The following is a 24,759-nucleotide window of genomic DNA, read 5'->3' on the forward strand; positions in this document are numbered from 1 at the left end:
GCCTTGCTGAGCATGTAAACGGAAACATATGTATACATTCAGAGTATATAACTGTGCTTGTTCTGATTTATTCCTTAGCAAACAGGTGCAGGTGCAGAAGGTTCCGGGCAGCCGCTGATTTCTCCTGGATCCTGTCTGGAAGAATTCCGGAAGATTCCATTCATAGAGTGTCATGGTCGTGGCACCTGTAACTTCTATATGGATTCCTTCAGCTTCTGGCTTGCATCACTTGATCCTAGCAGAATGTTCAGGTACAAGAATTTTGAAGATTGAAAATTTAATTTGAATCCGATTTGATCTAGATCATTGGTCTCAAACTCAATTCCTGGAGGGCCACAGCTTTGCACAGTTTAGCTCCAACCCTAAACACACCTGATCCAGCTAATCAAGCTCTTCAGGATCACTAGAAACTTCCAAGCAGGTGTGATTTGGAGCTGGTTGGAGCTAAACTGTGCAGAGCTGTGGCCCTCCAGGAATTGAGTTTGAGACCACTGATCTAGATGAAATATAAGTAAATCTTTTTCCCTTAAAAGGATAAAAGTACTATTTTCACAAATCAGATTTGACTCTCTTCAAGTCTATCTTCACAATTCACTGCTTAAATCATAAACTACAATTGATTTTAAAATAATACGGTCATATTAAATAAAAAACATTAGGAACCTTTATCCTTTTTTATTCTAATTCCTCAGTACTCCAATCCCCCAGACAGCAAGACGGCAAGACATCAGCCGCTGTCGGGTCTGTATGAAGCAGTAGTTTTTAAGTCAGAGGTGACCTTGGTAAAAGACTTGAACGAAGAACTTCCATTTGTGGGTTTTTTATGACTTGTGTTGGATCCGTGAAGTCAGCCCTCAAGTGCTTCACCTGAAACAACTGGAAATATAGTTCTCCCCCATGAATGATTGTCATTATGTTTGCTGTGGTCCAGCCCAGGAACAGCTCACTCAGAAATGAAAATTTACTAAAAATGTACTCAGATTTGTAGAAAATAATCATTACATCACGTGCTCACCAATGGATCCTCTGCAGTGAATGGGTGCCTTCAGAATAAGAGTCCAAACAGCTGATAAAAACATCACAAGTAATCCACACCACTCCAGTCCACAAGCAGTCAAGTAATAAGATGTATGTTTGTAAGAAACAAATCCATCGCTTCTTTCCACAAGCCCGTAATCCATAATAACACTTCCTTCAGTGAAATGGTCCGTCTCTTGTTGACTTCTCACATCAACATTCAGTTTTGGACTGTTTTGCTTGTAAATGGTGCTTGATCTGTGCATATTTCTGTCCTGATTCAGAAGAGACAATATTATGGATAGAGGACTCCTATTTCAGCTGAAAACAATGGTTTGAAGGTAAAAGCATCTTAATGATGGATGTTTATTATAAACTGATGGACTGGAGTTGTGTGGATAACTTGTTTTTATCAGCAGTTTGGACTCTCATTCTGACGGCACCCATTCACTGCAGATAAATAAGCAAACTCAACGACATGCCGAATGTTGAGGGTGAGTACATTTTTAGAAAGTTTTCATTTTGGGATGAACTATTCCTTTAATGAGTGGAATGATACAGGTATGGGTGAAGCAGTTGTTTGTTTTTTAAACACTTTTTTCAGCCATTTAGAACTTTGACAAATTTAGTTCATACAGTAGGTTCCCTTACATAGAAGTTCTTTATTTTGGATTTACTAAATCCAAGGTACCAGCCCAGTGTTTTTCTTCAGCATTCTTTTCTTTTTCTTTGACACGTCCAGCACTTATAAATGTGTTTTTCTTTCAAAATTACTCTTACCAGAATTTGGGGTGACTTCAGTTCAGCTACTTCTCATTACTAAACTATTTTTCATTTGTAGTTAATTATGAATGACTGGCTAGATTCAAGTGAGCATTGAGAAACAGGCTTGGTGAATAATAATTTGAGCTCAGATTGCTCATATTGAGCATAAACTGTGTATACTTCATTTGGTATTTGAAACAGAAAGAAAATGGTTAATCTACGCTCTAGTAATGCTACTGAAAAATAGTTTAGTAATTAAAGTTTAAACATTTTGTTTATTTTTGTCATTAGTAATTGTTAACTAATACACTTGACATTAATAGTCTTCCTTAGTAACACTCTATAATCAAATATGTTAATGTTACTAATTTAATAATCAAATAGTAATAAGCATAGAGTCTTCTGAATTCCCTTTTTTATATAAATCCTTTAAGTAATTCCCTAAATATCATGATTTAAAATTCAGTAGTTCCCTGCTTATGTATTTTGGATGTGTGTGCAATTGACAGTGTAAGCCAGGTGTGCTTATCATTTGGACTATGATTTTCCGCTTTAGTATACAAACACTTTACTATAGATCTACCTGCTATTAGGACTTTATTCAAGAAAGAATCAAAGTCTTGTTTCTTGTTGTACAAAACTGTTTGAACAAAGCTGTTTTTGATGCTGAGGTTTTGCAAAGCATATATAAGTTTGTTCATATTTAACACCGAATCACTCGGTTAGTATGATAAAGGAAAAGAAACTTGAGAAATTTTGAGACAGAGACAAAGTGTGTTTATGTAGTCATTATGTAAATTATAGCATTGCATTATGGAGCTTTCCCCATGACTCATATTCAGTTGTAATCAATCGTATACTGTAAACAGGAATTGCAATGAATTATTACATATATAAAAGCTTGTCAATCCCAAATCAACTGAGAAATTAGGAGTGTAGTCTTGACAACACTTCCTCTACATAAAAAATAAAAACTGTCATCATCGTGTCATCACTTGCTTTATCACAGATCTATTTCACTCAGTCAGTGAATATTTCTGGTCTTTTTCTGTACTAAACAACATAAACCTGAATTTATTCATGTGTCCATATGACTCACAAATAATGTGTTTTGTGCTTTCATAATTACAACTAAAATCAGGATTGCACATGTTTAGTACAGAAGTTAATGTTTTTTTTGACTGCAGTGTTTAATAACTCAAGAACGGTGTAATAGAAAATCCTATAATGGTTTTTGTCAGAATAGTAAAAAAAAAGGTGTATATTTTGAATATTTCTGTAGAAAATGTCTATGTATAGTATAAGATCCCAATAAGATCTCAGTTCTCTTCTATACAGATTTTAATTGGCCAATTTTTTAAATACTCCATCAGGCCATAAATAAAGAATATTGTGTTTGGATGTGTAGTAACACAGTAGTTGCACTAATTAAATAAATAATTTTTTGGATGAAATTAAAATATACTCATGTTTACTTATATATATTTGGACTGTATATGTTATTATATATAAATATTAAGGAAGTAACGGCACATATTTGTACCAGAAATTTACCCAAAAATACAGTGCTGTTTTAATCACTGCATGTGTATAACTTCTCTGCTTAATGTAATTTAAAACTCTGTTTTTTCCCTAGGATGAGACAATATGGTTTAAATTGATATACTTTGATAATGAAAAATAATGAAAGACACAAAAGTGAGTTGCTGCTGCGTGTTCCAAGTTGTCTTAAACATGCTTTATAAGCACTACAAACTAAATCATAAACCTACTGCTCTACTGTGTGTCACATGTTTAATATATGCAACCTGGTGCTGAATAATTTGTTTGCCTTTCCTAAGTCATGACTGCTTAAGGCTGACCACAAGATGTCAGAGTCTCTTTTGAATACCTAATGCAAAAGGTTTTTTTTTTTTTTTGGTCATTTTGCTATGCGATTTTGAGTTTGGCTTTGTAAATTCTGTATAAACATTAGTTTAGAAAATTCACTCTTTTTCTACTAGGTGGTAACCTCATAGCAAAATCATTTAAAGCTTAAATTGAATGTGACATTGCAGGAATGTGACTGCACATTCAAAGGCCACTGGGTCTTAATATGGCTAAAAAATAAATAAATAACTGAACAATTTTGCTGTCTGTAAAAATTAAGGTTCTTTATTGGCATCTCTGGTTCCATAAAGAACATATATCCATATAACCTTTCCATTGCACAAAGGGTTGTTACTAGTGAAAAAAGGTTCCTTAGATTATTAAAACGTTCTTCATACTAAAAAAAGAAAATGGTTAAGAACTGTTTACTGAAAGATTATTTGGGAAACCAAATATGGTTCTTCTATGGCGTCACTGCGAAAACCAACCTTTGAAAGCTTTATTTGCAAAACTCCCTAGCAGAGTTTTGGATGGTTTGCAAGGCATTGTTATGCGGTTGCTAGTGTGTTCTGGTTGGCTGCAAAGTTGTTACTTACCAGCCAAAGTCAAAAAGGCCTACCACCATCATATTCTTAAATTCTTCTAATAGTTCTTCAATGGCATAGCTGTGAAAACCTTTCGGAATCTTTATTTTCAAGACTGCAGATGGTTGTTTACTGGCCTATATTAAAAGAGCTCAAAATATGATCTCATAATATGGTTTGAGGGGTTTAAGAGCCATATAAGCAAAAGTGATACTTGTCTTAGTATTATATGTCGTCTTCTGAAAGATTTACGTTATTTGTGCTTTGTTTTCTAATCCATATCACAGCTGCACTATAACTTTCATCAATGCTCTGAAAGTTAATTCAGAATTCAGTAATAATTAAATTCATTCATTTATCTCTACAGTGCGAATTGTAGATGTTCCCAACAGCACAAACTCTTGTACTTCTTGAGTTAACACTACAAGAAACACGCATTAAACTCTTCATTCAGAATCAATTAAGTTTATAAAGGCTTTTATTCTTCGTTTCTGCCATGGCGTGTGTGCTTCAGAGCGACGGAGACGCACACCCAGGCATTTCTCTGTTGTATTTGTTTTAGATTAGCTGAACAAACCCGAATCCCATTCAGTCTAATGCTTTTATTGTAGCCCCAATTGTCAGGTCATTCGTTCATTTGCGTTATCTAAATGAGAGTGTTTCCCATTAGTGTGGGACCAGAAGATTCTAAATGCTTTATGACATCACAATCCACTATCACCCAGCAACCTGGGCAGCTGTCAGTCAACCATACGAGTGGAAGGAGAGTTTAAAAAGAGCGCTTGGGATTTCTGAGGGTCCAGATCCAGAACCACAGCTACAAACAGACACTCCGTGAGCGGAAGACAGAGGTTTGAGATGAGACTGTGTGAGCTGCAGTGTTATTTGGCCCTGTTGGGTCTGTCCCTTATGTTATGTGGTCGCAGTAATTCACAGCTAGAACCGGACATGGACTTCCGCCATCGCAGACTTATGCAGAGAGCCAGAGCGATTGGACAGGCTACACAGGTGAGTCTCAAATGAACATTGACATGAAATCTGGGGCCTGTATTTATCTGGTTTTCCATTGTCTGCATGTTCAAGGCTGCCATGCATCGCAAACTCGCATTCAACTATCTATAATGAATGATAGATAATTCCTTCAAAATTTGTCATTTACTCTCCCTCATATCACTCCAAACAGGTAATGCAGAACACAAAAGAAGCATTTCAACTGTTTCTGTCCATATAAACAACGTTGGACTCCATTCATTTCAATGGATGGACAAAAGTTTTTTTTGTGTTCTGAAGAATAAATAATGTTAATATGATTTTAGAACGATATGAGAGTACATAATGACAATTTCAGTACATTTTTGGGTGGACTATCCCTTTAAATAAAGCAACTAAACTTATATATTTCAGTTTCAGGTTGCAGTAATGCTCAGTTTGTTTAATATTCTAGTTCATTCTGCTTTTAATGTTTAAATCGGAAATTACTACAATCACCATCTAATTCTATAGGAAGACATCGTTACTTCCAGTCCCTCTTTCTCTCTCACTCACGTAGCCTACACACATTTCTAAATGACCCTCTGTTTTTCTCATTTACGTCTTGGAAAGTAAATGCATTGTCTTTTACTATACAGGAGCTCTGAGTTAATGGAATGCATTTAGTTCTAATCAAAACACACATTGCCCTATAAATACAAAATGGCTTTTCTCCTTTAGCCTCGGTTATCTCATGTATACCTTGATCTAAATGAACGCGCACCATTAGCTTTACTAGACAGTGTTTATTCTCCATATAAAAGGGGGAAATTGACTGAAATATTGATCCCATCTTATGTCTTAACATTTTTCTCAGGACTGGACTAAGAAAGATGTAGAGGAACTCCTTTCCCTGCTCTCCATGCCTGAAATGGAGATGCGCGAGACTGACGTTTCAATGGCAGGTGAAAACGAGGACCTGCGCGTGGAGCTAGAACGTTCGGTGGAAAGCTCCAACCACCTGCCCACTCGGGAACGCAAAGCGGGATGCAAAAACTTCTACTGGAAGGGCTTCACTTCCTGCTGAGGCCCTCACTTGAAATTGCCAATTAACACCTTCTTCTCTTGCTAAGCTAACTGCTGTGGTCAAACCACAAGTTGATTGGTTCTGTCAGTCAATCCATTGATTGTAAATTAATAAAATTCAAAATCAAAATAAAAGAGCTTTTTGTTGTGAATGACATGATGGTGTATAGCCTACATTTAGAATGCTATCTTTTCTTTGGACTACATTTGTGAGGGAACATTAGCATTAATGACATCATGTGTGTGTTTGTTTATGTGATGTCACAATGGTGATTAGTGGTAATTAACAAGCATTAGGGATCATTCCGTTCTATTAAACATGGTGAGAGGCACCACACGCCAATATGTTTAAGAATGACAAAGGAGAGAGAGAGATGGAAAACATTCTGTTCTGAATGTTTGTAGACGCCCCCGTCCACCTTTCCGCCATTAAAAGCCTTGTGTCCTCATCTTCAGACGAGCATGCATGACTGACAGAACATCTATGAAGAGAACAAATAACCCACACGCATCATTTGCACTCTCACTCTCTCGCGTACACACTTCAGTTTGATGTGTTCTTCATTAGCGTGCTATTGGCTGTGAAAACAGACACTGCTCCATGACTGGAGCTGCGTCCCTTGAGGCTCGCGCACGAACGCGCAGACAGGGTGGAAAAGGCTGTTAGTCAGTTGTAATCGTTATTTAATTATGGTCCTGAAAGCACCGCAAATATTTTGACACATCTGGACTGTTTGATTAGCAAGCTTGAGAAGAGACTTCGTCAGGCATTATGAACGGCTCTCTGCTGTTGTGTTTACGGAGTACACACTTTTTCACTGTGTGTGTGTGTGTGGAGGTTTAGGCTACACATCATTCTTACACTCTGTCATTTCACCTATAGAAAATGAAGAGCTTGCAGTAGAATAACCATATGGTATGTGGGTAGGCCTATATATGTGAGTGGCATTTTCTATAATTACTTGTTTGAGCCATTGTAAAAAAATTAGCAAAACAAAATCTCTAATATCTTTAATTTCTCCTAGTAAAAATGAAAACGGAGAGCAAATGACACTTTTGTTGAAGTATCCTGCTTCTTAGATGTTTTTCATAAGTAAATAACCCCAGAAATCTTAATAAAGTGTCAAATTGTGCTCAGATGGTTTGTAATAAAATGTCGGAGATTCAAAATATACTCTGATATTTCTCATCAAATTCCATGATCATCATTATTATATAGGGGAAGTCATGGCCTAATGGTTAGAGAGTCGGACTTGTAATCCAAAGGTTGCGGGTTCGAGTCTCGGGCCGGCAGGGATTGTAGGTGGGGGGAGTGAATGTCCAGCGCTCTCTCCACCCTCAATACCACGACTGAGGTGCCCTTGAGCAAGGCACCGAACCCCCAACTGCTCCCCGGGTGCTGCAACATAAATGGCTGCCCACTGCTCCGGGTGTGTGTGTGTTCACTGCTGTGTGTGTGCACGTTGGATGGGTTAAATGCAGAGCACGAATTCCGAGTATGGGTCACCGTACTTGGCAGTATGTCACTTCACTTCACTATATAGCTTATAATTTTATATTTTTTATTGAAAAGAAATGGCAGTTATATTTTCGTCTGGATAGGAAGGAAAGATTAGCAATAATATCTCTCTCACACGTGTACCCACACAAAGATTTTCCATGTTATTCCCTCATAGCTCCCCTCATCCAGCTAAAACAAAACACAAATATCCCACAATCCCTCTGTTATGAGTACAACAATAGGCCCAACGCATGAACTGAGTGTATCTTCTCTGTCCACACAGCTTTAGCCAAGCCAGTGACGTGTCACGCTCTCTGAACAAAAGACTCATTACTGGTTTTCACGATCCCCTCAGCATGCAAAAATAAGTGAAGGACAACAGGCACACGGCCAAAGTTATTTCAATTCATTGCAGTGCAGCTTATATATGGTATTTTGTTACTTAACTATTTTTTTTTTTATTTCAGTCTGGTCAGATGAAGATACACTGGCCACTGTGTTTGCAGCTGTCAATCAAACCAATTAGTCATGCCACATTGAATATAATGAGTCATTGTATCAGCTGGTCGATTTCTCTTTATCGGCTCTCGCTGCCTGCCCAAAACCAACTGTTCTCATTGAGACATATTTAATTTTGTTTATGTTTAGTACAAATATTTGCAAATGTTGCAACGTGATGCTGCCAAACTGCTGTTAAGCTGTTTGTCTGCTTTTGAGAGACAGTTAAAGAAATTCTTTATACTATACAACCTGTTTTATTTTATTTTATTTTTTATTATGCGTTTTATTTTTATATGTGTTCTGAGGACAAAATTTGCCAGAAACAAAATCTTACAGAACCTCCTTTGGGGGCTAAATTCATTTTTTAGCATTTTATTATGCTAAAATACAATGTAAATAATATATAATAGTTTAAAAAATAAATTATATAGTTCATTAACCTAACTATAATCTATTTACTGTTGCCAAAACAGCATAATTTTAATATGAAATTTTTCAATTTAGGGTTAGTCTGTGGTCATTTTTTTTCTTTTAATTATTAATAATAAGACTAATTAGCCATTTATTTTTATTATTCACTATATTTTGTGTTATATTTATTATTATTATTATTAATAATAATAATTAGTAGTAATATTATTATTATTATTAATAATCACTATATTTTGTTATATTTTTATGATAATAATAATAATAATAACAATATTTATTATCATTTTTAAAAAATAAGTAAATAAGTAGATAGATAGATAGATAGATAGCGGTAATAAAAATATTAATAATAATAACTGTTAAAAAAAATAATAGAAGTTTAAGTTATGTTGTCATTTAGATAAATATTTTGATAAATGTGTGTGAACGAGTGTGATTACGTACATGTGCATGGCCTTAACGGAATCATTAGTCTGTGAACGACACAGGCAATCATCAACTCAAACAACACAAATCACAATCACTCATCCATTTGAGAGAGACACAGCACGGCTTCCTAAACACAGTGGCGTGTGTGTTTGAGTGTTTATGTGTGCTTTAAGAAGACCAGCATGCTGTCTGCGCACACTGAGCTGGTCCATTAGCCTTTGAGGCCTTAAACACTCCCTACCATTCATCCCATTAAACTCCATTTAACATTCTTCCCACTGCTAGGCCACCTATCAAGATCTCTCTAGCATGTGTGTGCTCTGATGCTGATGGAAGCTGACTGAACTGATGACAGACAGTGGCTTGGTCAGAGGTCGATTACATCACACCCTGGCAGCTAATACTGAGAATACACGACTGAACTCATGCATGTGCACACACACACACACACACACACATACACACAAACAGATTCTCTCAGGTCAAAACATTTAAAGGGTTAGTTCAAAGACCATCAATTTTGTCATCATTTTCTGGTAGGCTAAATGATTTCAAATTAATAAATTTGAATGAATATAGTTTTTTTTCATACATATGTATATTAAAATATGGCTCGATTCAGACTGGTCTCCCATTCATGTTTTACATTTAATTACCTAAAAAAAAAGTCGTTTGTTTGTCAGTTTGTGAATCAATTTACACTGATCGCACAGTATGGTTTTATTCACTAAAAAGTGGTCTGGCGATTTCAAGTTAAGACTCCTAAAAACACCTTTGCTCATGTGCAAACAAGTGCCGCACAACCGCGGATAATTTCATTTTCCAGTCTCGGGTGTGCGATATACAGCAGGCTTCTCCTGCGATGATAATATGGTAAGTGTTGTTGTAATAATGTGCGATTTGACATTATCAAGCAGCGTTAGGCTATATCAACAAATCACACACAGGGTGCACGCACGTTGATTTATTAGTCTATTAAAACTCAAAATTACAGGCATTCTAAATTGTAGACAGCAAAAATGCTTCTGTATGCTTATGTTTATATAATTGAATATATTTAATCTATATCACACAAAGAGTACCGTTTTTCTGCAGATATCAGCATACACATTTAATAATTATTTTATACAAGTTATGAAAAGCAAAAAGTGACTTACATTTTAGACGTAATATTGCTTGATTTTGCTCAATTTTGGCAACAAAAATAGTTCCAAACAAAGATCGCAGCACTTCAGTGGAAGCTGTTTGCTCATTGAATGAATCAGCTTTTTGAAACGAATCGGTTGAATAAATGATTCAGTGATTCACTCATTAACATGCTTTGCTTTTGAATGAATCGGTTGAATCTCAATGACTCACTCATTAACAGTCACTTGCTGACACCTAGTGGCAGTTTTAATTTCACATTTGGACTATTTTTTTCATGTTTTAAATTATTTCAAATATCAGTATTCAACGATTTATGTTAAAAACAAAACATTAGGCCTATTTATGCCTCTGTAACTGCAGTTTAAATGCATCCATGTCCCCTCTGAGCTACATTAAACTGTGTAAATACATCTAAATGTTATTTTAGATGCAGATTTCAGAAATGTTTCCTTATGTTGGAATGAAAGACACTAAGTACCAAATGAATTGCTTGTTATTCTTACCCAAAGATACAAAATTGAAGAAAGAGTTAGGCTAAAACTGAACACAATTGCTACTCAACCCAGACAGCAACATAGTGTTGGCCCAGACCCGGCCCACATCTGGCCCATGTGAAATCCATGCTGGCCAGATGTGGGCCGGATCTGGGCCGACACTGCTTGCTGTCTGGGAATCTGTGTATGAACATTATTTATATATATTTATTTGCTTCTTTTCCATTTTGCATTTACTTGTACTTTTACTTTCAATACCTAAGTACGTTTAAGATTTTAAAAAATACTTTTTGTATCCAACTTAAATACAATAAATATCACATACTTTAAGACTCTTACTCAATAGCCTATTCTAAACGGTGACTTCAACTTCTACCAAAGTCATTTTTTGGTAAGATATCTGTACTTTTACCTAAGTATGGTTTTCAGGTAATTTATACACCACTGCATATGCTTGAGAATCAGAGTACACTCATGTTGTGATTATATGTGTAGCATTGCAGTCCACGGCACAACTCAAAAAGAAAGTCGTTTTTTTGTCATAATTCCTTCAATTATGCATCTTATTTGAAAGTTTTCTACCGCAGCTAAGTTCTAATGAGGTCCTGTATCTGCTAAAGTGTTCAGCGCAAGGCAGTGAAAAGTGTCGTCTCCTAGTCATTTTACACCAACATTAAATTAACTTCATTACCAGCACACTGCACCATCAGCAGGGAAAGAACATTAGAGAAATGAGCCAGCACAAATATGTCCACTTTTGCCTCCAAATCCCCATTTAAACTCACTTAAAGTTCTACCTCCTCAGTGACTCATATAGAAAATTACTGTAGGATAAACCGAAGCCAGACTGTACACTCAACTGCCTCAGCTGAAGAACGGCAATATGTTTTCCTCCATCATTAAAAGACTTTAGAGGACTCCTTTATTGTGTTGCAGTGTTTCTGTATAGACAAATTTGGTCATTTGAGGGTCAGTAAGATATTTTTGACATGATCCAACCCACACAAATACAGAAAGAAAGAAAGAAAGAAAGAAAGAAAGAAAGAAAGAAAGAAAGAAAGAAAGAAAGAAAGAAGAAATTAACACAGATGTGATGTGTTTTTTTTCTATTTCTAATTCATTTGTGTATGCACAAGTTTTTTTGTCAGATGTCTTTTGCAGATACTTTGCTGCTCTCCTGTTGCCAAGTGATGAGCTCACAGTTAAGTAATGACAACTGTTGTTTTCTCACACACTGATCTTGATACTTCTCTGATGCATTTTTTTATAAATATTGTCGTGCTGGTGGGTGCATTTATGAAGATTAATATTATGAATGAATGTTTTGCTGTTGAACCACCAGTCTTCATTAATGGTGCATCATAATGGTAATAGAATAACATATTTTTGATACCTAAAATTGAACTATTTTACATGCAGTTTTATATATATCTTAAGGAACTAGTTCCTAGTAAAACTGAAAATTTGCAAAAAATGAAATTTGGCCATTCCAGATGTATATGAGTTTGTTTCTTCATTGTTATGGATTATTGGGCTCGTAATTTGGCCAGAATTAAATTTTAAATTAAAACACCTTAATGATGGATTTGTTTCTTACAAACATCCAGTTTTTCCACTAGTAGTTTTTCCACTAACAAGTTAATAAATGGATTGGAATCATGTTGATCTCTTGTGGATTATTTTATCAGCTGTTTGGACTTTCATTCTGACGGCACCCATTTACTGCAAAGGATTGGTAAACGTGATGTGATGCTAAATTTCTCCAAATCTATACTGATGAAGAATACGTCTTGGATGGCCTGAGGGTGAGTAAATATTCAGCATTTTTGTGTGTGTGTGTGTGTGTAAACTATGCATTTGTGTAATCTTTTCAATTTTAAACATCTCAGTAAAGGCTATTATTTGTCTTATGTAGTATTTTTATGATTTTATGTTGGTGCTCTGAAGTCGTGGAATAATGTGTCTGGGTTCTTTTCGTCATCTTCACATCAACAAATTAAACTCATTAAATCACAGATGCTTGAAGCAGACTTGATTACACATGCCTGTTCAAATATTCTGTTGTTAACTCATCATGCTGTCCTATGGGAAAGCTAGTTTGGCTGTTTTAGAAAAGGAGATATAGAAAGAGTGAGGGAGGGAGGGAGACCACCCGACCTTCATCCAGCAGATACTGTATTTTCTGTGATATGCCTGCAAACCATTGCAAATACAGTCTGAATAAGGTGTGTATCACATCTCTCATTTCCATAAAGGTCAGACGTGTACACTACAGGCAGACAGATGCATTCACACACTGACTGATGGGTCAGCAGGTGTCTGCAACGAGAGCCAGAGAAAGGCTAAGATGTGAATGTATTGAGATCTAGAACTGATTCCCTGTATCTGTGGTGGTCATGCTGTTTTGCAAAGTGTTTGGGAATGGAACCCCTGCATATAAGTCTAAACTTCTTTGGCGTGCCTGTTAAAGACCCCCAATGGTGTAAAACAAGTTTTTAATGTTGTTTGCATGACTGTCTGGTGTTTTTGATATGCTTAAAGGCAAACCATGTGCAAATTCATCAGTCAACACCATTGTTGAGCATTTGCTCCACAGAATGCCAAACAAATGTGGTTTGAATCCGTTCCTGTTTTCTACTGTCACAAACCTGTAACCAATCCCCTCAACCTGTGGCTTAGGCTTTATCATTAGTGAAGAATTTCTGTGTTGATTTTGAGAAGGTAGCTGTCTAAGATGGTGAACAGGGACATGGTTTGTGTAAGCAACACATTATTACAGCTGTTTCATAACAGGTCAAAGGCTAATGATATCTATAACGCGTGCAGTGATGTAGAGAGTGATATACAAAATGCATTATCATTCTGATACATTGACTTGTAAACGACGCTGTATAATTTGCTCATCCTCTTCTTCTTCAGAATCACTTTATGGTTCAAGCGTGCATAAATGGCTGAATCAATCCAATATCGCCATTTGCCGTTGTGTAGCATTTGCTACATAACTGAGTGAAAGTGGATGCACAAGGTCTGAGTTTAAATGTAGAGTTTAAAATGCCATTTTAAGGCATAAAGAAATGATTTTCATGGAAAAAACATTTAAAAATGTAATTTCGATTATCAACAATGCGTTTTAAGGGACAAAATTAATGACTGCAAGAGGAATGCATAACGATATACAATAAGATTCATGCCTTTGCAATGCATTGTTCTAGAACCCTCAGAATGGAATGTGTAAGTAAGTATGACTCACATTCAAACAAATATGTAAATCACAGAGGTGACTGTAAGAAGTGACATCATGGCAAACTGTGTCTGATTGTAGCGGCAGCTTCAAAAGGAACTAAATAAATTAAGTAATTAAGAAGTGCATGTGATGAAAAACTGATAATTGCGTAATTTGTTAAACAAGCAAAGTAGTTTGGAGCTGTCGGCTGATTAGCATGAATTCTGCATATGCATGAATGAATAGCTCCCCAAACTGGTTACGTTTTCATATTCCTGACACAGGAGAAAGAGATTTGATGTTATTTAAGCTGCATAAAAGAATCACAGCGGTTCAATTGCAGCTGATTCTTTGTTGCAAAAAGGAGATGAAAAGTTTGAAAGCAATTTATTTCGAGACGCTCAGGAGATCATTTTGACCTGCTCAAAGTCATTCACACACACACACACACACACACACACACACATGAGAGAAAGTATGTTCTCTCCGTCTGAGTTGAAGAGCTGATTAGCAGTGTGAGGGTGGGTAGACGGGGTTCGGCGAGGCTGTGTTTAAATATCAATGCTGAATGATTCCGCTGCCAGGTGCTCTTTTCTCTCGTTTCTGCCTGACTGCTCCATCACTAAATACCATTGATTCTGCTATTACACACACAGGGTGTAACTCTTCACAGAAGTACCATTTGTTTGAGACTGTGTGAGTATGTTTGCTTGAGCCTGATGAGAAATACAGTGAGTAATGTTGTATCATAGGGCAGGTGTCTGAAGCTCATGATTTCACAATGCATAGAACTGTGAAAATCTTGAATCATATTCTCCACATACTGGATGCAGTACATTATACAGAAAGCATTAACTTTATGAATGAAAGAGAGTAAAAAAGATATGGAATGCAATGTGATTGCGTAGGATTTCAAACAAAGTATTCTTCAAAGTCTGAAAAAATGAAATGTTTCATAATGTTTGTGCATATATATATATATATATATACGTATATATATATTAGTGCTGCCAAATGATTAATTGCAAATAATCGCACCCAAAATAAACGTTTTTGTTTGCATAATATATATTTTGAAAATATTTACATGTATTTACATGCCTATATTTATATTCATATAATTCATATTATAAATAAATATATTTAATATATAAAAATAACATTTTTCTGAAATATATACATGCATGTGTGTATTTATATATACATAATAAATATACACAGCACACACACATATATTATGCAAACAAAATCTTTTATATATATATACATACATACTGTATTTACTATTGCTAGAAAATTATCAAATCTGGGTGGAGAACATGTCAATACTCCTAAATAGCCATTAAAAACAAGCTATTATTTTTAAAGCATTTTTTAAATGATTTAAAATCATTCTGGTGAGAGACAAAAGTTCCCCTATAGCTGAAGAATCAGTCACATAAAGTGTGGGTTTGCACATACATTTTTTTATGCTTAGACACTGGAATGTACAAATGAAAACCTTTTTACATACAGTATGTCGACTTTAATGTGGAATTCAAAAGTGGATTTTATTGCATTTGTTATAAATGACATTAGTTAAATGTTTAATGTCTTTACATTTATCTAACAGTTGAAGCATTTACCTAATTTTGCATTCTGTTCTGATTCTGTGTGTCATAGATTTTCTCATATTTCATACTTAATGAGCTTTTTTAATTAAATCGATCTAAACAAAGAGTGCAAATGATTTTACTTATGTTAGGCTCTCTGGATTTCATTTATTAATAAAACTGACATTAAAAAGCTCATTCTCAGATAAAGATTTTCTGTCATTTACTAATAAATGAATGTTTGGCTCTGGGGTGTCTGAGCACTGAACCCACTCACCTGTGAAGTCACCCTCACAAAGGTTCTAGTTTTTAAAGGATTTCTACATATTTGTCAGTATTCATGATTTTGTATGTGTAGTTGTAAAGGAAGATGGCATTATACTGATGCTGGTATTGGGCATTTCATAGTCTATTATGAATGTGAGAAAAAAATGGGAAATAAAGGCCTAAAATCGCAAGTTGACCTTTAACATAATTAAAAGACTTATGGGATTGTTTCCCGTTTGAAAAATGTATGAACCACTCACATTTCTCATGCTTGATTCATTTAAATTTTGCTCATCTTTGTGTAATTTCTTGAACTTAGCTGGCAGCTTATTAAAAATCTTTCGATGGGGACAGAGATGATAAGAATGGATAGTAAGAAATCAAAAAGAACGATTTTATGATTTCATCAACCAATATCAAGCGCAAACAGAACACACCAACGCAATGGAACAGACTGGCCTTAATTTCATTTCAGTAAAGATCAGAAGCTTAGTTTGCTGTTCTGCATAAATTACTTTTATTGTAGCTTTAGGATGTTGCATAGACATACAATTGTGATTAAACAGCAAAAACATTGCACGGATATTGAGGGAGGGGACCAATTCACAAAGACCAAATGTTAGAGATTTTAGCAATGGATTTAGTTGGCATAGACCTAAATACTGCATAGCAACACCCTAGCATCGCACCAGTTTTGCACAGGACATTCACATTTTATTTGTAAAATAACAAAATCTGTTAGTCTAATTGCAGGGATGAATGAATTGCATTTATGTGTGTTTGTGGTGAATTTCCATGTGTTTGTTGTGAGAATGACGGGTTCTGTGTTCACTTATGCTTCTGTGAGCTTGTGTGTGTGTGTGTGTGTGTGGCTGCAAGTCATTTCACACTTTCAGACACAAATTTCCACGCTTTATATGTGTGTGTGTGAATGTGAAGAAAGAGAAAATGCCAGCGGAGGAGGACGAGTCTGTGAGGTGGACGAAGGGTAGGGTGAGTAATTCCTCCAAGTCTCTGACGAGCCTGAAACCTGACAGATGAATTTAAAAGCATGCAATTCAAATCAAAGCGTTTATTTGTCTGATCTGCATCTGGGTTGGCATCTCCCTCTCTCTTTATCTCCACCTTTCCTTCTCTGTATCTCTCTCCTTCCTTATCTAAATCCTAATGTAATGTGTTTATACAATATATATATATATATAAGTGTGTGTGTGTGTGTGTCTGTGCGTGTATCAGAGTAATAAAATATAAAAAAATATTAATAATTTTCAATATTTGTAATTAAAAAATATATGAGTGGTACATGGCTGTATTAGATCAAAAGGGTGCTTCTACTAAATACTGAGCAAAGGGTCTGAATACTTAGGACCATGTGATATTTCAGTTTTTCTTTTTTAATAAATCTGCAAAAATGTCAACAATTCTGTGTTTTTCTGTCAATATGGGGTGCTGTGTGTACATTCATGAGGAAAAAAATGAACTTAAATGATTTTAGCAAATGGCTGCAATATAACAAAGAGTGAAAAATTTAAGGGGGTCTGAATACTTTCCGTACCCACTGTATATATATATATATATATATACATATACATACACACACATACTATTTAAATCTTGTTTTATATTTCATAATTTACTATTTATGTATATATTAAGCTATGAAGATACATTAAATCATCAATGAGATTTATTTTTACATTTATACAATAAATACATTTATTTCATTACGTGTGTGATCTCTCTCTAACTCTGTCTTTTACTTCAGTTTCTCGTTATGATAACAAATTAGTTCACAAATAAAATTATGAATGATACGCTGGAGTAAATATATTTATGGAAGGAAGAAGGTGGAGAAGCAGTTAAGGGAGGTGACAGGAAAGTAGATGTGATTAAACTTAAAATTAATGGAGCATACAATCCGCCATCCCCCAAACCGTCCCCCCACCTTGACACATCCATTTCCTCCTCTTCACACACACACATCATCCTAACCCAGATGGCCATGAAAGACTTCATCATCACCTCCAACATGTATGAATGTGTGTGTTGCACAGTGTTTGTGCTATATATGCATGTATAGGTGACATGACTTTGTTTTAAAATATGATTTAAACAACCACTACTGGACAAATGAATAAAAAGGTGTTTGTGGACAGGCCAGTCTGCCTCTTTGAGATGATGGACAGATGTGTCCAGATTGCTTCGGCCACCTGGAGTGACACTAAGCACCTGACCCCATTTTGTATTTGCGTGTGTGTTTGACAGAGGTTAATGACCTTTCCAGTAAAACAGATGAGCCTTTGTAGCACCTCATCAGTCAAACATCTCTGTTTCAAAAATTCCCAGGTTCCCGGAAAGTATCACTCCATATTCCAATTAAAACTACAAGCAATACTTGAACACAATTATGCTTGGATTGCTATGCAATTGCTACGTTGTTCTGAATAGTTTTTAACCTATCGCTTTTCTGTAGTTCCATTGTGATCTGTCACGTGGCATTTACTGGAGATTTTTTTTATTTCTTTATTTCTGGAGCACCAATTAGCAAAGATGTTTGGCTAGATGTGCTAGCCAAGCAACTGCAATTGAGATGATTGGGAATGTGAATATATAGCTTTCCACTGGTCGCTCAATAGCTCAAGTGAAAAGAGATCATTCTCAATGGTATTTTGGTCAGTAGTTCACGAGTTCGCTCTTACAGCTAATCTGACAGCAAATAGTAGGCTAAGCATATTTTGGCGAGCTTTCCTGGGGGAGGGCTCTGAGCCCAGAATATGGCCCGAACCCAGAGAACCCCCTCTATCCCTAATAAGGGATAAAATAATAGATTAGGGGTGAGGAGTTGGGGTGAAGAAGGGATGCCAGAAAACTGTCAATGGACAGAGGTAGGTAGGCTGCATATTATATATATATATATATATATATATACGTATTGTGCTAGTTAGGATGGTTAGCTAAATGAGTTGCACCTGTACCAAATTAGTTGATTATCTGATCGTGCTCCTCCTGAACCTTGTTAATAAAACATCATATATGGCTCATATCCTCCTTTTAGACCTGACTTATCATTGTTACAATGCTGGCTTAACAATTGGGCTCCACAACAACATTGTTTATGAGTTGTTTTGTTGCACATTTTTCTCCAGCTCATTTTCTATCATTTAACCTGCCTGAAACGAGAAGTTCACACAAAAATTACAATTTGATTTAAATTTACTCACCCTCAGGCCATCCAAGATGTAAATGAGTTCATGTCTTCATTAGAACAGATTTGGAGCAATGTATTATTATATCACTTGCTCACCAAGGGATCCACTGCAGTGAATGGGTGCCATCAGAATGAAAGTCCAAACGGCTGATAAAAACATCACAATAATCCACAAGTAATCCACATGACTCCATCAATTAATGCCTTATGAAATTAAAGCTGCATGTTTGAAACAAATCCATCATTTAAGACATTTTAACTTCAAACCGTTGCTTCTGGCCAAAATATGAGTCCATAATCCATAATAACGTGTCCTCCAGTCAAAAGTACAAAAAGTCATGTTGTACTCTCACATCAAAATCCACCGACATATTTGTTTAGAACTGTTTTGGGCTGGTTTTGCTTGTAAACGATGCTTGGTCTGTGGATATTTCTCTCTAGATCCAGACAAGATACATTTTTCACCAGAGAAAGCAATAATATGGATAGAGGACTTGTATGTGCTAATAACAATGGTTTGAAGTTAAAAACGTCTTAATGATGGCTTTTGTTTCTTACAAACAGCTTTTTGCTTCACAGGACGTTAATTAATGAACTGGATTCATGTGGATTACTTGTGGGTTGTTGTGATGTTTTTATCAGCTGTTGAGACTTTCATTCTCATTCAGCCGGCAGCCATATCACCCACTGAAGCTAAGCAGGGTTGAGCCTGGTCAGTACCTGGATGGGAGGAGACCTCCTGGGAAAACTAGGTTGCTGCTAGAAGAGGTGCACATGTTAGTGAGCCCAGCAGGGGGTGCTCACCCTGTGGTCTGTGTGGGTCCTAACACCCAAGTATAGTGACAGGGACACACTATACTGTCAACAAGCACCATCCTTCGGATGAGATGTTAAACCGAGTTCCTGATTCTCTGTGGTCATTAAAAATCCCAGGATGTCTTTTGAAAAGAGTAGAGGTGTGACGTCGGCATCCTGTGACGTCGGCATCCTGGCCAAATTCGCCCATTGGCCTTGACTATCATGGCCTCCTAATCATCCCCATATACAGATTGGCTTCATCACTTTGTCTCCTCTCCACCAATAAGCTGGTGTGTGGTGAACGTTCTGTCGCACTATGGCTGCCGTTGCATCATCCGGGTGGATGCTGCACATTGGTGGTCGTTGAGGAGATCCCCCTCACAATGTAAAACGCTTTGAGTACCCAGAAAAGTGCTATATAAAATGTAACAAACTATTCTGACAGCACCCATTCAATGCAGAGGATCCACTGGTGAGCAAGTGATTTAATGTTACATTTTTCTTCTATATATTGGATGGCCTGAAGGTCAGTACATTTTCAGTGAATTTTCACTTTTGGATGAACTTCCTAGAAAGGCCAAAGTGCAGTTTGCAACACCAGGTGAAAGCACAGGTTTATCACATAGAGAAACAAATGTTTTTAATTTGTGTTCTCATTCATGTCTCAGGACAAATTACACTCGTAAGTTTAATAATTGATGTTAGGGAAATCACCCTTAGCAAGCACCTTAAATTAGCATTCCCAAACCTGAAGGCTGACTCACAATCAAACAGAAAAGTGACTGGGGAACCAGTTGACTGCTGTTTGAAGCCCAGTTCTGATTAGCAATTAGTTTTATTAAACTAAAAATTAAAAATTCTTTGGTTTGTGTGGTTAATCAGAAAGGCCTTTTCTTGCTGCAGTGTAGGATTTCAGCTGCTCAATTTTAACTTCAATCAGCACATTCATTATAATGAGAAAAGGCCAACATCCGTTTTACAGAGAAAAGAGAAAATGAGATTGTAAACTGCCTTCAATAAACCGAAGCTTTAATTAAAACACTGCAGGTTTGTTAAACCAATGGAGAGCGCTTGGTAAGAGTGTCTGTATTTGCAAATGTTGAAGTACTTAAACTTATTTGAATGCTTAAAATGCACATTAATGTATGAATTTTATCGAATTAGTAGCAAAATATAAAAACCAAGTATCATCTGCAAATAAATTAAGCGTTTCTCAGAAGTGACTTCACTTTTTTGCTGTTTTGCAGTAATTTTGCATATTTTATAGGCTTAATCGGCAACAAATTATGCCCCCCCCCCCCCACCCCTAATGTTTAATAATTTAAAACATAACTTTTTGTGAAGTCATTCTTTATTTAAAATAAATGCCACTTGATTTGATCTAAGAAAAAAATCCAAATACTTTTCATGGCCTTTGTGTTTAACTGTGTGTGCCTGTGAATTTTTGCATGTACTGACAAGAATGTTGCGAATTTAAATCTCAAAACTTATTCATGAAAGTTTAGAAGGCCTATGCAGTTCGGTGGCCTCTGCCAAACTCTATAGCACTAATAGAAATCATTGCCATCAATGTGTCTAAATATGTTTTAGTCTCAACCGCCAAAGGCTACTGCGTGCGCTCGAAGCACACATGACTGCAATTAGCATTGAAAAATACAGGCTGTGAAAAATACTGTCGGTAAGGGTTAGTCTGACATTCATTTGCACTTAACAGAGGTTGCAGCGTGCTGGTATGCGAAAAATAGTAACTGCGTAAATAATGCTGCTTCGGATGCGTCTAAAGTCACCGGGTTCGCAGGCCATGAGCGGGTGCGACCGTCACACCGTCCCCACGGGTTCAATGGAATTAGAGCGAGTTCTACTCTAACACATCACGGATCAGAAGGCGCGCACGGCGTGGATCATGACTGGCCATTACCATCACTTAATCGGTGCTTGTGTCTTGATTAGAAGAACGGAGGCGACCGAGAACCCCCACGGAGGGAAGAGGCAAACAGATCCACTCTCCGCCCGGCCCGGGGAAAGCAGTAGGACACAAGGCTCTTCTCGGAAACCTTGACGTCAATGCGCACACGCATGAGGCGGTGTAAACCAAACCACCATCAATTAATGTCTTTGCTCTGGGCGAATTACCAGAGAACCCACTTGAAACCAGCACTGGAATCTGCCCTATAGGAATATGATTTCTGTGCAATTTTAAACCAATTTCTAATTCTTATTTTTTTGTTTCCTGTGAATCTTTTATGATTATATACAGATTCTGAAGAGGCAATATAACAGGAGTGTGTTATGGCACCAGCCTAGTTATTTTTAAATTTAAATGAACAAAATCCCCACAACTTGCTGTTAGATTCGTATAACTGTATAGTTATCTTTATATTCTGACGGCCTTTTTTCACCACCCGCAGAATATTTTGTGAAATTATCCTCTTTCATTCATTCTTGAGTCACAAACACATTAGTGAGGACTAGATGCAGTGTTTTAAGAGGTGATGTGTGCTACACCCTTTACTTTTTTAAAGGTATATTTCCCTTCCATTGAACTCTTCAAAAACTCTTATTAGGTGTTATTTTATTGAGTTTTGTAAGTGATTTCAGATTTTACCATCCTTGTTGCGGGTATAGAAACTCTGACAAACACGCACAGAGACAAAATACAGTATGTGTGCAGGGTTGGAGTGACCATTGCAGGTTAAATCGATCATCAATCCCTTTCACCTCCTGTAGGATTCACGCCCCTAATCTGTGTCATCTTTGTCACTCAGCATCACTCGAGCGCACGCGGAGGAAACCCCCCTCTCCTCCTGACGTCAGGCGGATCGTTTAAAAGGCAACTTTGGAGGAATGAGCTGCAACAGAAGGAGCAAAGAGATAGAAGAGGCAACTTACAACTAGCGCAGCGCTAACCGACGCAACACTCTTCTTTTAATTTCCCACCAAATCAATACTTTCAAAGATGCTCTCCACGCGTATCCAGTGCGCACTGGCGCTCCTGACCCTCGCGCTCGCTGTCAGCAGCGTCTCAGCAGCACCGACAGACGCCAAACTCCGCCAACTTCTGCAGAGATCTCTCCTCAACCCGGTTGGAAAACAGGTAAACGAATGCATGTATAAATGACTAGCTTTGGTAGTTTTTGATATGTTATAAATTACTTTAGATTGAGTTCTGAAACGGTAGAAAACAAACTAAAATCACTGTCCATGGTGCTGAAATCGAAGCGTCTACATCTTGAGACTTAGTTCTACAACTCATGGAGAATATATAAAAAGGTATTTTGAACTTGCATAATGTTGATTATGATTCATATAATCTCACGCAAACAAACTGATGATCAAGTAATTAGAAAAGGTAAAAAATGGCAATGTTCCATGGCAGAAAAAATAGAAAATATATCTAAGATGAATAACATTAAACGTTATTAAGCGTTAAACATTTAAGACTATACATTCTTTGTCTACATATAAACCGGAAATAAAGTCAGATAACGAATGTCGGTTGCCAGTCCGACTGAAGTTAAAAGATTTCTATGGAGCAAAAATATAAAAGTTGCAAACTTATGCTCTATTTAAAACAACGTTTAAAAAAATGGATGTAAAACTAAATCAGTGCCTACATTTTTAGACAGTTATTCGCTTTGTGCAAACGTTAATTTAGATTTTTCTTTCTTTATTTGAAAAATAGTACAACACTGGGGCGTTACGCTTTTAAAAGGTCCTAATATGTACCTTTAAGGTATTAATATGTAACATTTAGGGGCAAATAAGATACACAGATGTAACTTTTAGTTTTCGTACCCTAGGGTACCAACCCAGTGACAGCGTTGAACCTTTTTTCTGAGAGTGTTCACATTATCGAGCGCACCTTTGGCAACATACTAAAGTTTTTTTTCTCTCTCTCTCTCTCTCTCTTAATTTCTTCAGGAACTCGCCAGATACACACTTGCAGACTTGCTCTCAGACCTCGTGCAAGCAGAAAACGAGGCGCTGGAGCCCGAGGATCTGTCTCGCGCTGTGGAGAAAGATGAAGTGCGTCTGGAGCTGGAGCGCGCCGCCGGTCCCATGCTGGCCCCTCGCGAGCGCAAAGCCGGATGCAAGAACTTCTTCTGGAAAACTTTCACGTCGTGTTAATTTCTCACCGTTTCCTTTTGACTTATTCTTTTTTTACTTCTTCATATTTTAATTTTCCCGTCTTTCACGTATTCTTCATCCTATCTAAAATGTATATAAGAAAATAAAAGCGATTATATTTGTCGTTTAACAACGATGATAGCTCTCATTGACTATGTTTTTCGAGGTTATTGATGTGTCATCGGAAAGAATGTTTTGCGGATGTGTGCAAATCTGCTTTTAATTGTACTTGAGCAGATATCACTATTTTTAATTGTTTGTTTGAATAAAATCTATGTTTCAGAGCCAATGCATAATGCAGCTTTGTCCCACTAACTTAAACACATACCGACTTCTTTATACAGCACTGATTGTGCTAGTGTGTAAAAGCCAAAGGCATGGGAATGTCCAAAGAAAACAGAGGAAGGCCTCTTCCCAGGAGAAGGAAGATGTTTTTATATAGATATAATCAATAAATCTTTGCAATTACTTCACCAAACAGTTATGCAATGCTAAATATGAAAAGTGATGGCAGGTGTGAGCTTGGCATCTTATCAATAAGGTGTAATTTAGTGGTGACCTGCACTGTGTGGAAATCTTTCAGAGCCATTTAAGAGCCAAAGTGAACGTGAACGAAGGAGAGAGAGACCCTATTTGGCTGGTGAATCACAGAGGCTTTTAATAACCTTTCGTTTTCAGCATTAAGCGATTCAGTTAAGAAAGCTCTCAAACAATTATGGGTTTGTGTGTGTCTTCCTGCCACCTGAC

At 36.6% G+C, this 24,759-nt stretch overlaps 3 protein-coding genes across 3 annotated transcripts in view; all 3 read left to right on the plus strand.

The window, feature by feature from the left end:
- The window catches only part of col4a3 (collagen, type IV, alpha 3), a 30,518-nt gene extending 27,280 nt beyond the window's left edge, over positions 1-3,238 (plus strand). Inside the window, exons 51-52 of the mRNA XM_079387432.1 lie at positions 79-251; positions 693-3,238. Of these exons, the coding sequence (XP_079243558.1) occupies positions 79-251; positions 693-759 (240 nt within the window). The 3' untranslated portion in view covers positions 760-3,238. The remainder of the gene's footprint in view (positions 1-78; positions 252-692) is intronic.
- A 1,808-nt stretch (positions 3,239-5,046) lies between these two features.
- Positions 5,047-6,447, plus strand: sst1.2 (somatostatin 1, tandem duplicate 2). Its single transcript, XM_079388109.1, has 2 exons — positions 5,047-5,243; positions 6,082-6,447. Exons 1-2 carry the CDS (start codon positions 5,094-5,096, stop codon positions 6,289-6,291), a joined length of 360 nt encoding a protein of 119 aa, XP_079244235.1. The 5' UTR covers positions 5,047-5,093; the 3' UTR covers positions 6,292-6,447.
- Positions 6,448-22,751: 16,304 nt separating this feature from the next.
- LOC306851050 (somatostatin-1A) lies at positions 22,752-24,296 on the plus strand. Its single transcript, XM_079387097.1, has 2 exons — positions 22,752-22,978; positions 23,806-24,296. The coding sequence occupies exons 1-2, from the start codon at positions 22,841-22,843 to the stop codon at positions 24,010-24,012; spliced, it is 345 nt and encodes a 114-aa protein (XP_079243223.1). The 5' UTR covers positions 22,752-22,840; the 3' UTR covers positions 24,013-24,296.
- The last annotated feature ends 463 nt before the right edge of the window (positions 24,297-24,759 follow it).

This window comes from Barbus barbus, assembly GCF_936440315.1.
Source record: "Barbus barbus genome assembly, chromosome: 31".
NCBI classification, from domain to species: domain Eukaryota; kingdom Metazoa; phylum Chordata; class Actinopteri; order Cypriniformes; family Cyprinidae; genus Barbus; species Barbus barbus.

Bases quoted from the DNA above. Each gene is read 5' to 3' on its own strand.
- LOC306851050 (XM_079387097.1), top strand. From the start codon at position 22,841: ATGCTCTCCACGCGTATCCAGTGCGCACTGGCGCTCCTGACCCTCGCG. The intron at 22,979-23,805 runs GTAAACGAATGC...TAATTTCTTCAG, and splicing joins TCAACCCGGTTGGAAAACAG to GAACTCGCCAGATACACACT.
- sst1.2 (XM_079388109.1), top strand. From the start codon at position 5,094: ATGAGACTGTGTGAGCTGCAGTGTTATTTGGCCCTGTTGGGTCTGTCC. The intron at 5,244-6,081 runs GTGAGTCTCAAA...CATTTTTCTCAG, and splicing joins CGATTGGACAGGCTACACAG to GACTGGACTAAGAAAGATGT.